Here is a 12,615-nt window from a genome sequence, read left to right on the forward strand (position 1 = left end):
ACAGTAAAGTCAAATCTATTATGCATAAAAATAGATTTTGGGGTTGGATGTAGGTCGTCACACAATGAAGGATTCAGGTTGGGTTTTTTTCCCCAATTATTGTGTGCTCTGTGTGGGTGTGTGCATGTGACTGATGGTCCCTGCTGGAGCACCTGAAGGTGGACTTACAGTTAAGTAACCTGATATGGATATTGAGAACCAAAGCCAGGTCCTCTGCTTAACTGCTGAGCCACCTGTCCAGCCCCAATTCAAGAGGTTTTGCTGTTGTTTGATTGATCTGTAATGTTTTGTTTGTTTTGTTTTGAGGCAGGGTTTCTCTGTGTAGCCCTGGCTGTCCTGGAACTGGAACTAGCTCTGTAGACCAGGCTGGTCTCTGCCTCCCGAGTGTTGGGATTAAAGGCGTGCGCCACTACTGTCAGCTTTGTTTGTTTTTAACAGCAACAGAAACGAGACTAGCACACAGTACAAACTGGGGAATTTGCTTGAAAACGTCCATCCATTAAACAACACCTGGGAGCACTGCAAGTTTGTCACTGCTGACAAGGACTGCTGTACAAGTCAGGGCTCTGATGGCCACAGATGGACACTCTGAACTCAGTGTTTCACAAAATGCTCAGGAGCAGAAGACAGGGAGAACTCCAGGTGCTTGATGTACATGTAGACAGTCAGTAAGAATCTGTGCTTAGGAACTTCAGTTTCCTTCCTCCTGACCGTCTGTCTTATTGGGGTACAAAAAAAGACGAGCCACCCCCTGTCCAGGGGGTGTGAGAGGACAGTGAGGCTGTCCCCATCATCTGAATCCTCTAGTCTGTGGGCAGGTTCATCTGGCAAATGACAGGCCAGCCCCCATCACCATGGCTACATGCATGCACACAGAGCCCAAACACTCCACCGCACACAGCCCATCCCTTCTTACCATCGTATTGGGTGGGGTCTGTCATTAAAGCTCTGAGCTCTTCAAGTGCTGCCGTGAGCAGGCCCAGGGGCTGTTCAGCTTGGTCAGGCTCGGGCCTTTTTCCTGGGGTGGCATCTGAATCAGGGAAGGACATTAAAAATTAGGTCAAATGGTAATCACATTCACTGGGATTGTTTATAAACAGAAAAACCACACACACTTGGGAAATGCTGACGTGCACTGCTTTGTGCTACAGCACTCAGTCTCTGGGAGGCTTTCTCTCTGGTGCTGGCTACTACATAGGAGATCAAAAGCAAAACGGCACTGGGTGTGATTCTGGCAACATACTTTTTGTTACTCTTTTTTCTTTTTCTTTCCTTTTTGTTTTTTTTTTTTTTTTTTTTTTTTTTTTTCTTTTTTTTTTTTTTTTTTTTTTTTTTTTTTTTTTTTTTTTTGAGACAGGGTTTCTCTGTGTAGCTTTGAGCCTGTCCTTAAACTCTCTCCGTAGACCAGGCTGGTCTCAGACTCACAGAGATCCTCTTGCCTCTGCCTCCTGAGAGTTAGTATTAAAGGAGTGCATGGCCCAGCATAACATACATTAAAAAAAAAATCATAAACAAGTTTAAGAAAAAAAAGAGAGAGAGAGAAAGCCTAAAGGACAATAAAAAGAGAGAGAGAGAGAGAGAGAGAGAGAGAGAGAGAGAGAGAGCGCCTAGAGATGGCTCAGGGATTAAGAGCACTGCCTGCTCTTCCAGAGGAACCAAGCTTGAGTTCCAGCCCCCTCCCTGTGGCTCACAACCATGTGCAGCTCCAGTCTCTGGGAATCTGATGCCCTCTTCTGGCTTCTGAGGGCACCAAACACATCTATACACAAAAAATAAAATAAAAAAATTTTACAAAAAAAGTGATATATAAGTGTGAAAAAATATATATAATGAAGGAACAGCAACACAGCCTGGGTGGCAGTTGGGGACAGGTTCAGAATCACAGATGCATAGCAATGTATTCAATTTCCCAAAATTTTCCTCCTTTTTAAATAATTTGTTTAAATTTATTCTTTATGTGCATGGTGTGAAGGTGTCCGATCCCCTGGAACTGGAGTCACAGACAGTTGTGAGCTGCTATGTGGTTACTGAGAACTGAACTCAGGATCTCTGGAAAGGCGGGCAGCCAGTGCTCTTAACCACTAAGCCATCTCTCCAGCCCCAATTTTCCAAACTTAAGTAACAAGGCTATACTCTCTTCGTAACAGGACATTAAAGCATTGGAGAGAGTTCCTAGCCCTTAACTCATTGCAAGGAGACTCAATGAGGTCATTTATTTGCAAAAGGCACTGGATTAAAACTCCTAATGCACACCATTTTAATTCTATCAAGGAAGATATACCACATATTTTAAAAGAAAAACAAGAATCAGTAAGTTGACTCAGAGAGGAACGGGCCTGTGGTCAAGCTTGAAAATCTAGTTTGGAGTCCCAGAATCCAAACAGTAGGAGAGAACTAGCCCCGATAAATTGTCTCTGACCTCCACACATGCGCTGCGGTGCACACAGTAGGAGAGAACCAGCCCCGACAAGTTGTCTCCGACCTCCACTCACGGCTGTGTTACACACAGGCCGCACCTTCACAGCCTCCATGGCACCTCCATGACAGTCTCAGGACAACCAAAGGAATCTGAGCAAAGACAACAGCACAGGAGTATCCTAATATCTGCTCAAATGATGCTGGAGCCGTAGTTGCAAAGCCAGCATGGTGCTAGGACAAGGACATGTAACCAATGGAAGAGAGGACTCAGGAAAAAGACAAAAACAAAAAACAAATCATGAGTTGTGGCCACCTAACTCTTGTAAAAGGCGCCAGAAGCATAAGCTGGAGAAAAGATAGCCGTAAGTAGAAGACAGAAAGTTTTAAGAACACCATTCCTCTCATCATGTACAGATCAATTAGATTAATTAGCGACGGACTGAAGCCCTCACTGTAAGACCTGAAACACGCATGAAGACAGGCACAGGCAACTTTCTGCATAGGAAATCTTGGGAACTAATAGCAAGAACCGACAAATAGGATTGTACCAAATTAAAAAAACTTTGGCAGAGCAAAGCCAACAGGCTGCAGAATGGGAGAGCAATCTCTGCCAGTTATTCATGTTATCGGGGAATAATATCCAGAATCTAAGGAGAACTCAATTACACACCAAAAGAAAACAATCCAGTCAAGAAATGGGCAAAAGAACCAGAAAGAGCTAAAGAGAAACACACATATGCAAATGGTATAGTGAAATCCATCACTCTGAATAACTGATATGCACTATAAAATATAAAAAATAAAAACAAATTTATGCTAGGTGTGGTAGTGCATGTCTGTAATCCTAACAATTGGGGAGGGGGGACAGTGAGGAGGCAGAGGCAGGATAAGTTTGAGGTTAGACTGGTTGGCAAGGTAGGTTCCAGGCCAACCAACGACATACAAGGAGCCTGTCTCAGAAACACCCTCTCCCCTCAAAAAACCCATCATTAAAAAAAAAAGTACACAGTCAATAAACACAGGAAAACCTGTTCACTACCTTTATTCAACACAGAAATGAAAAAACAAAACGACTCCAAGATTCCATATCACCCTAGTCAAAACAGCGATTGCTGTGCCGGAGAGATGGCTCAGCAGTTAAGAGCACTGGCTGCTGTTGCAGAGGACCTGGGTTCAGTTCCTAGCATCCACATGGAGGCTCACAACCATCTGTAACTCCAGTTCCAGGAAGATTTGGCGGGCACCAGGCACGCGTTGTGCACATCCATACATGTAGGCAAAACATCCATGCACATAAAGTAGGTTAAACTTTTTTTAGAAGGCTATTATGAAAAAAATAAACAATGGCCAGGCGGTGGTGGCGCGCGCCTTTAATCCCAGCACTCAGGAGGCAGAGGCAGGTGGGTCTCTATGTGTTTGAGGCCAGCCTGGCCTACAAAGCGAGTTCCAGGACAGCCAGGGCTACACAGACCAAAAAATAAAAATAAATAAATAAAAAATAAAATAAACAACAAAAAAGAAAGGAACCCTTATTCACTGTTAGTGGAAATGTGAAATCAGCATGCGTTCCTTAAAAGTAAAAGCAGAACTGCACCCAGGGCAGCCCAGCTGCATACCCCTAGACACACACCCAAAGGAGTAAACGCCCATTGTTTTACTGTGGCACTCACAGTAGCCAAACTATGGGGTCAGCGCAGACAGTCATCAACGAATGGATGAATAAAGAAACAACAGAGCTTTTGTCTATAATGAATAAAATCTTGTTGTTTGCAAGAAAGTGGATGGCGGAGATCACTATGCTAATCAAAAGGAGCCAGGCTCAGACAGACAAATAACCCGGGTGTAGCATACACGCCTATAATCTTAGCACTCAGGACCAAGCTCAGTGGTAACGGTCCTGCTGCCAAGCCTCATAACCCAAATTTGACCTCAAGGGCTCACAAGGGAGGCAGAAAGAAAGAACCCATAACTTGTCCTTTGACATACCTATGTGCCTGGGACACGCAAAGCCATAGCCACAAGCCCCCCCACCACACACCAATAAATGTAATTTGAAAAGACAAATATCTTCTTCCAGGCATGGCATCAAGATTTAAAAGAAAATGCATTAGAGTAAAAAGAAGAAGGGGACCAATGGGAGAGGGGTGGACAGGACAGTAATTAGGAGTGATACATTATCAAAGTATGTATAAGAAAGCCACAATGAAACCCAATTATTTTGTATAATTGATATAGATTAATAAAAAACATAAACAGCACTTGTGATTATCCAGTTATTCAGTTGGTAGAATGCTTGCCCAACAAACACAAAGCCCTGGGTCCGATGCCACTACTACACATAAAACTGGGTATGGCTGCACATGCCTGTAATCTCAGGACTTGGGAGGTGGAGGCCGAGGCTTAAAAGCTCAAGGTCATTCTCAGCTACACAGAGTTCAAACCTAAGCCAAGAATACAAGAGACCCTGTTTAAGTAATTAATATATAATTGAAAATCTGAAGACAAAACAGCAGCAGCTTCTGCTGATGCTCCTCCCACTGAAGATCACGCTAGCTGCCAGAGACACACGGCACTGAAGATCACGCTAGCTGCCAGAGACACACGGCACTGAAGATCACGCTAGCTGCCAGAGAAACACGGCACTGAAGATCACGCTAGCTGCCAGAGAAACACGGCACTGAAGATCACGCTAGCTGCCAGAGATACATGGCACTGAAGATCATGCTAGCTGCCAGAGACACACGGCACTGAAGAATAGGGCGGATAGAGCATGCTAGTCACACACTGCAGGGACAGCGGCTCACTGATTACAGCTTCCCAGAGCCAACGAGTTCTACCACTGTTCTCATAGGCACAAAGATCCCCAGCCTTGGTCAGATGGCTCAGTGGTTCAGAAGGCTAGCTGCTGGGTTTGATTCCTAGAACCTACATGGTGACTCACAACAGTCAGCAACTCCAGTTCTGGGAGATCTGACCCCTCTTCTGGCCTCTACCAACACCAGGGGAACACACGATACAGACATACACACAGGCAAGAACACCCACACACACAAAATAAAATTAAAAAAACAAAAACAAAACAAAAAACCCTGCAACCCGCTCCAATCCAAATAGTCCAGTTAGAAAATAATCATTCCTGACTGTGCTATGCTGCGGGCCTTGAGCTACATGTGAAAAGATATCAAGTACAGAAGCAGGTTTCTACCTTGTACTTCCTGGAGGTAGAAAGGTGCTAACTGTCAGGGCCTCCAGGACAATAACCGGGAGTCGCTAACACATTGTTTGGTGCCCAGGTGCCACGATCAGGCAGTGTCACAGGCCTCCTGCACCTGGTAAGTACAACCTGACCACCGAGGATGCCGACACAGGTGCTGGTGACAGATACATCACAGAAACGGAAAGCACAGGAACAGAAGGTGACCAAGAACCTTACCTTCAGGCTGCTTCTCCTCAGCGGTGGCACAGGCTTGGCAGTAGGCATCGTATAACGATGAGGGAATCTTATCTGCTCTAGGTAAAAAGAAAGCAATGTCCACATCAATTATGAGCATTTAGGGTCCTAATTCCAAAGCCATTACGCCACTGTATATTGTTTTGCTTTGTTTTGTTTTGTTTTCCGGTTTGTTGAGACAGGGTTTCTCTGTAGCTTTGGAGCCTATCCAGGAACTCTCTATGTAGACCAGGCTGGCTTCGAACTCACAGAGATCCTCCTGCCTCTGCCTCCTGGGTGCTAGGATTAAAAGCACACTGTGCCACCATCATCTAGCTGGTTTTGGTTTTTCAAAGCAGGGTTTCTCTGTTTATCTCTGGCTGTCCTGGAACTTGCTTTGTTCCTGGCTGTCCTCGAACTCATCGAGATTCACCTGCTTCTGCCTCCCAAGAGCTGGGCTTAAGGGCGTGCACAGTATGTATCACCAGTATATATTATATTGTTTTGTATTTTATTCCTTTTTTTCGGTGCTGGGTATTAAACCCACTAGGCAAACACTTTATCAAAGAGGTACACATCTAGCTATTTATTAGTTTTAGAAGAAATCAAATCACATTTATGATTCTAAAAGTATATATATAGATTCAAGTGGTACCTACTTTTATACCATGTCATGTATTAGTAATAAATACCGAGTGCTAATTTTAAAATTGGTCTCTATGCTCCATCTCCAGCTTGCCTCTCTAATAATGATGATTCTGGCTTGCCGGCTGGGTTTTTACTTTGGAGCACAGCCTCCAGTCTGAATTCTGCCAATTTCAGACAGCACACAAGAATATTTGTGCTGAACTCTTCTGAACGCATTGCTAGTGTCATTGCAGAGCTGTGTGTTACACGGCAGGATGTCTGGGAAGGTGTCAGTTCTGGCCGTGCTACCAGGCAGCTGTTGCCAATGCCACTGCAAACACACAGGCAGCCCCAGTTCCCCTGGGCACCTCTACCTTGCTATGAAAACATACTGTCGTGAATGAGGCTCAGACAGGACGAGAAGTGCAGTTGCCTGGTGTGTGCAGGGCCCTGGGTTCTATCCCAGGTACCACAAGAAAAAAAGAATATAAAACAACTAGATGAAATAGAAAATATTTTGGTTATTTGGTTTTGATGAGAAAATGCTTCACTGTGTAGCTCTGGCTAACCTGGAACCTGTTATTCAGACTACGTCATCCTTAAACTCAGAGGAGATTGGCTGGCCTCTGCTACCCAGGATCAGATGCACCTCTAGGCACAGCCTAAAATAAGTTACATGTACCCCGAAAGGGAGGGTGGGACAGAGAGAGAGAGGAAGGGAAGGAAGGAAGGAGATGGAGAGGGGGGTGGAGAAGGGAGGGAAGGAGAGAGGAAGAAAGGGAGAGAGTGAGGGAGGGAAGGAGGGAGGGAAGAAGAGAGAGAAGGAAGAAAGGGAGGAGAGAGGGAGGGAGGGAGATACCATGTAAACGCCAACAGACATGTTTTCAGAACACTCTGCCGAACTTCAGCAGAGTAGAATCTCCGATTCAACAAATAGCTCTGGCAAACGGAAGGAAGTTACCCAATTCATTCCACAAGGTGCTAAAAGCTGCCAAGGTACATAAAGAGAACTACAGAGAGACATAGAGCCCATTTTCTATATTAGCTACATTAAATTCAGTTCAAGCCAGACATGGCAGCCCATGCTGGTAACCCCAGCCCTTAGGAGGCAGAGGTAGGGAGGTCAGCCTGGGCTACATAGTAAGACCTGTCTCAAAACGAATAAATAAAACCAGGTGTAGCAGTGCAAACCTGTAATCTTGGCGCCTCACAGCCCTTTACCTTATTTTCTGGTCTACATATTCTTTTTTTTAAAAAAAGAGATTTATTTATTTATTTATATTTATTATGTATATAGTGTTCTGGCACCAAATCTCATTATAGATTGTGAGCTAGCATGTGGTTGCTGGGAACTGAACTCAGGACCCCGGAAGAGCAGCCAGTGCTCTTAACCTCTGAGCCATCTCTCCAGCCCTGGCTCTACATATTCTAAGGCTCAGGAAACACTGTGGAATAAAGGGCATAAAGCATATGAAATACTTTATATAAAAAGTAAAAGCCATGGGGTTGGAGAGATGGTTCAGGAGTTAAGAGCACTGGCTGCTCTTCCATAGGACCTGGGTTCAATTCCCACATGGCAGCTCACAATTGTCTGTAACTCCAGTTTCAGAGGTCTGACACCTTCACACCAATGCACATAAAAAAAAATTACATAAATTATTTTTAAAAAAATAAAAACAGATAAATAAAGGTCAGGTTGGGTGGTGGTGATGCACACCTTTAATCAGAGACGAACAGATCTCTGAGTTCCAGGTCACTGTGGTCTACAGAGTGAGTGTCAGGACAGCCATGTTACAAAGTAACCCCGGCTCAAATAAACCCTAAACAAGCAAACAGATAAATGCCATTGTGATGGCACATGGTTTAATCCCAGCACTCGGGCAGACAGGGATGTCTGGGTTCCAGAGCTACTTGGTGAGACCTTATTTCAAATAAATAAAGAAGGATGATAATACATAAATAAAAAAGAATCTCAGGGATTTTTTTGTTTGTTTTGTTTTAGTTGGTTTTTTTAAGACAGGGTTTCGATTTGTAGTCCTGGAACTTGCTCTGTATATTAGACTAGCCTCAATCAAACTCAGAGATCCATCTGCCTCTACCTGAGTGCTGGGATCAAGGGCGTGTGGCAGTACCGCCTACCTGGAGTCAATATCTTATGAAGAAAACATACGTGTAGTAAATTTATCTACAAAAGAACTCAAATTCTTTGCCCTACCCAAACCCATTGGAAAAAATTAAAATAAGGCAAACCCACTGGAGCAGCCTCTGTGCAAGCTCTCGCTCACCTCTTCAGAGTCTCGACAAAGGCTGCCCGGGAATCAGGAACCTCTGGGAGCTGTGGAAAGGGCAGTCATGTGAGCAGCAGGCAGGGAACACATCTCACAGAGTGTGCATAGAAGAGGAGCGTACACTCACCACTCTCGGTGTGAGCAGGGCTGGGAGGAAGCGCGACAGGTAGTAGGACCTTCTGAATATGCTGCAGACAGAAAGGCAGACACACGATAACGAGGGAACGCAGGAGGCGTCTCCCACCAGGCCACTCACAGTCCAGAAGGCAGTGCTCATTTCACGGCTTTCATTTTTTTTTTTTTTTTTTTTGTTTTGTTGGGTTTTTTTGAGACAGAGTTTCCCTGTGTAACAGTCCTAGCTGTCCTGGAACTCTTATACACCAGGCTGGCTTCGAACTCACAGGGATTGCCTGCCTCTGGGATTAAAGGTGTGTGCCGCCACCACCACCGCCCGGCCTCATTTTTGTTTTCTTTCATTTCATTTTTTAAAGACAGAGTCTGAGGAAGCCCTAGTTGGCCTCAATCTCACTGTGTGGCAAATCCCAACTGTTCTACCTGCCCCCATCCCTCAGGTGCGGAGATCACAGGTGGGTGACACCAGGCCAGGCTGGACAATCATATTCATCATGCGGGTTTTGTTTTGCTTTTAAGGCGGCATCTCACTGTGTATCTCTGGCTGGCCTGAAACTCACAGAGATCTGCTTGCCTATGCTTCCCAAGTGCTGGGTTTGATCATGTTTTTAAGTTCTAAAATGTTTCTCACAAAGGCACACTGCGATACCAATGAGCCTATGGTCCACGAGATCCAGACCGTGTTTACTCTCCCCAGGGCTGGCCATGGAACCCAGGTTAATCTCAGGCTATGAGGGGTTGCAATGACGCCACCATGAGCTTTCTGCTTGGAAGTGATCTCAAAACTCCATGAGCTGGGTTCAGTTCACCAACATTGATGGATGTTCAGGGACCACAAAGGAATTCAATAAAGCTACTCAATTCCCTAGCATGGCTCCACATTGGTCACCTCGGAAGCACGAACTAAAATTCTGTTGCTAAACTCTGGGTCAGTAATCCTTCATTCCCACACGGCTTCAGATAGGTGCCATCTATTGCTCTTTTCAGAGACTGAGGGTACCGTATGCTGTCACAGAGGTGAACATGGTGGAACATGCGCTTAACCTTAGCACCCAAGAGACAGAGGCAGGCAGCGAGTTCGCAGCCAGCCTGGTCTACACGGAGAGTTCCAGAACAGCCAAGGTTGCTCAATGAAACTCTGTCTCGAAACAAAAAGTAGATGACACAGACCCACCCTTGCTCTAGGCTGCCCCGAGACCTCCCCTTTCACACAGCATCCACACTGAATCCTGTCTGTCAGAACAGCACACCCCCATCCCCATGTGACCCTGTGATCCAGGTCAGACAGGCTCAGGAGTCCCAGCATGCTAATGGCATCGCGGCCATGTCTGGACATGCTGTAGCCAGCAGGTGTTCTACAGCAGCTGCTTCCTACCTGGCCTCCAGAACAGGCATTGGGATCTTCCCTGTCTGTTCAAACACCACGATGGCCTTCTCAACATCCTGCATCGCTTGTCTCTGAGGCTAGTTCATACAGGGAGGGAATGAGAAAGAATGAAGACTTGGAAGCAAGGAAGCAAGCATACCAGCCCGGCACCAACCTGCTGCCCCTTGCGGGCACGAGTTTCTGGACATTTTAGAGGTAATAAGTGAGATGGGCACTGTACAACCTGGAGTAGTCGCGAACACCAGGTCCTGATGTTGGCGCTCACATGGGCCCTGGGGTCAGCTCAGCTGTGCCACTTCCCTAACTCCTCTAGGCAGAGCCGTTTCTCTACCTCTCCTCTGCTGCTCTTCCAGGGGAGGAGACGGCAGAAAGCTTCGAGGTAGGCCACAGCAGAGACTTCACTTTGAGATTTCAAAAAATTTATGGAAAGTCAAAGCTAGGTGTGGTGGCAAATGTCTGTGATCCAAGTACACAGAGACTGAAGTAGTTTGGAGCCAGCCTGAAACACATGAGCCTGTCACAAAGAAAATGGGGATGGCTGGGCGGCAATCCCAGCACTTTAATCTCAGGATGCAGAGGCAGGAGGATCTCTGTGAGTCTGAGGCCAGCCTGGTCTACAGAGAGAGTTCCAGGACAGGCTCCAAAGCTCCAGAGAAACCCTGTCTCAAAAAAACCAAAAAAAGAAAAAAAGAAAAGAAAATAGGGATGGGAAAAACAGAGAGGCAAAATGACTCAGTGGGTGATGTCTGCCACACAGGCTTGTGAATCCTAGAGACCCCTAGATCCATGTGAAGGAGAAAACACTCCACAAGTTGCCCTCTGACCTCCACACACACTCATGCACACCCCATCCCTCTGACAATGTCATAAAAAATAAAAATGGGCCAGCAAGGTGGTGCAGTAGGTAAGGTGCCTGCCACCAAGCCGCCAAACTACACTCAGTCCTTGGGACCTGCTAGGTGAAGAGAGAGCCAGTTCCCTCAAGTTATCCTCTAAAGCATGCTCAGCTGCACACACATACACACACACACACACACACACACACACACAAATTAGGTAAGTAAGATTAGTGAAAACCCACGTAAACTAAAAAACCCTCAGGAGAGGGCTGGGGAGATGGTTTAGAGGTTAAGAGCACAGGCTGATCTGTTCTTCCAGAGGTCCTGAGTTCAGTTCCCAGCAACCGCATGGTGGCTCACAACCATCTGTAATGAGATCTGGTGCCCTCTTCTGGTGTGCAGGCATACAAGCAGGCAGAACACTGTATACATAATCTTTTTTTTTTTTTACATAATAAATCTTAAAAAAAAAAAAAACAAACCCTGAGTAGAATCCACTGTAGCCCAGGCCTGTCTTTGAACATGGCCACTCTCCTCTGCTGGTGTTGTCTACAAAGACTCCAAGGGACAGTAGAAACAAAACACTTTCAGGAAAACAGGCAACCCAGCTTCACTGGAGATGAACCAAATAGAGGATTCTAGAGGCCAAATCACTCAAGTCAAAAGACAAGCGAACCAAAGACTGTGGGTCAACCAACATTCATTACTGTGGTGGAATTTTTTTTTTTTTTTTGAGACAGGGTTTCTCCGTGTAGCTTTGGAGCCTGTCCTGGCTCTATAGACCAGGCTGGCTTCAAACTCATAGAGATCTGTCTGCCTCTGCCTCCCTAGTGCTGGGATTAAAAATATGAGCCACCACTGCCTAGCTGTGAAATATTATTCTAACTAGGCAAAGATAAAACATTTGTTTATGCTTCAGAATATTATTTAAACTGTGTAAAGGCGTGTTACGTTTGCCTGCCTAAGGCACCTGATTGATCTAATAAAGAGCTGAACGGGCCTAGGCAGAAAAAGGATGGGTGGGGCTGGCAGGCAGAGAGAATAAATAGGAGGAGAAATGAAGGCTTGAAAGGAACGACAGAGAAGAAAAAGAGAGGAGAGAATGAGGGAGATGCCCAAGGCCAGCCAGGCAGCAGACATAAGAAGAAATCAAAGAAAAATATACAGAAGGAAAGAAAAGGAAAAATCCCTGAGTCAAAAGGTAGATAAAGAGAAACAGGCTAATTTAAGTTAAAAGGGCTAGCCAGAAATGAGCCCGAGCTAGGCCGAGCATTCAAAAATTATGATGAATCTCTATGTCATGATCTGGGAACTAGTTGGTGCCTAAAAGCAAAAGCCTGGTACACATTACCTCAGCAACGTCCCCAGAGGAGGACAAATCCTCGTAGAGTCCCAGGTTCTCTACGGAAACCTTCAAAGGGGAAAAACAACATGTGACTACAAAGACACACACTGGGTACTCCCGGGCAGGGCTAGAGCAGTGGGTAGACTTGC

At 45.6% G+C, this 12,615-nt stretch overlaps 1 protein-coding gene across 2 annotated transcripts in view; it reads right to left on the reverse strand.

Moving 5' to 3' along the window:
* Fanca (FA complementation group A) overlaps positions 1–12,615 on the reverse strand; it is a 53,303-nt gene that overhangs the window by 20,980 nt on the left and 19,708 nt on the right. For both annotated transcript variants that reach the window (XM_050165134.1, XM_050165133.1), the window contains exons 17-22: positions 12,473–12,532; positions 10,271–10,359; positions 8,891–8,951; positions 8,761–8,810; positions 5,852–5,928; positions 917–1,030 (exon numbers count right to left, since the gene is read on the reverse strand). In XM_050165134.1, the coding sequence (XP_050021091.1) occupies positions 917–1,030; positions 5,852–5,928; positions 8,761–8,810; positions 8,891–8,951; positions 10,271–10,359; positions 12,473–12,532 (451 nt within the window). The remainder of the gene's footprint in view (positions 1–916; positions 1,031–5,851; positions 5,929–8,760; positions 8,811–8,890; positions 8,952–10,270; positions 10,360–12,472; positions 12,533–12,615) is intronic.

This window comes from Alexandromys fortis, unplaced genomic scaffold (assembly GCF_014885135.2).
Source record: "Alexandromys fortis isolate MF-2015 unplaced genomic scaffold, M_Fortis_MF-2015_v1.1 scaffold_165, whole genome shotgun sequence".
NCBI classification, from domain to species: domain Eukaryota; kingdom Metazoa; phylum Chordata; class Mammalia; order Rodentia; family Cricetidae; genus Alexandromys; species Alexandromys fortis.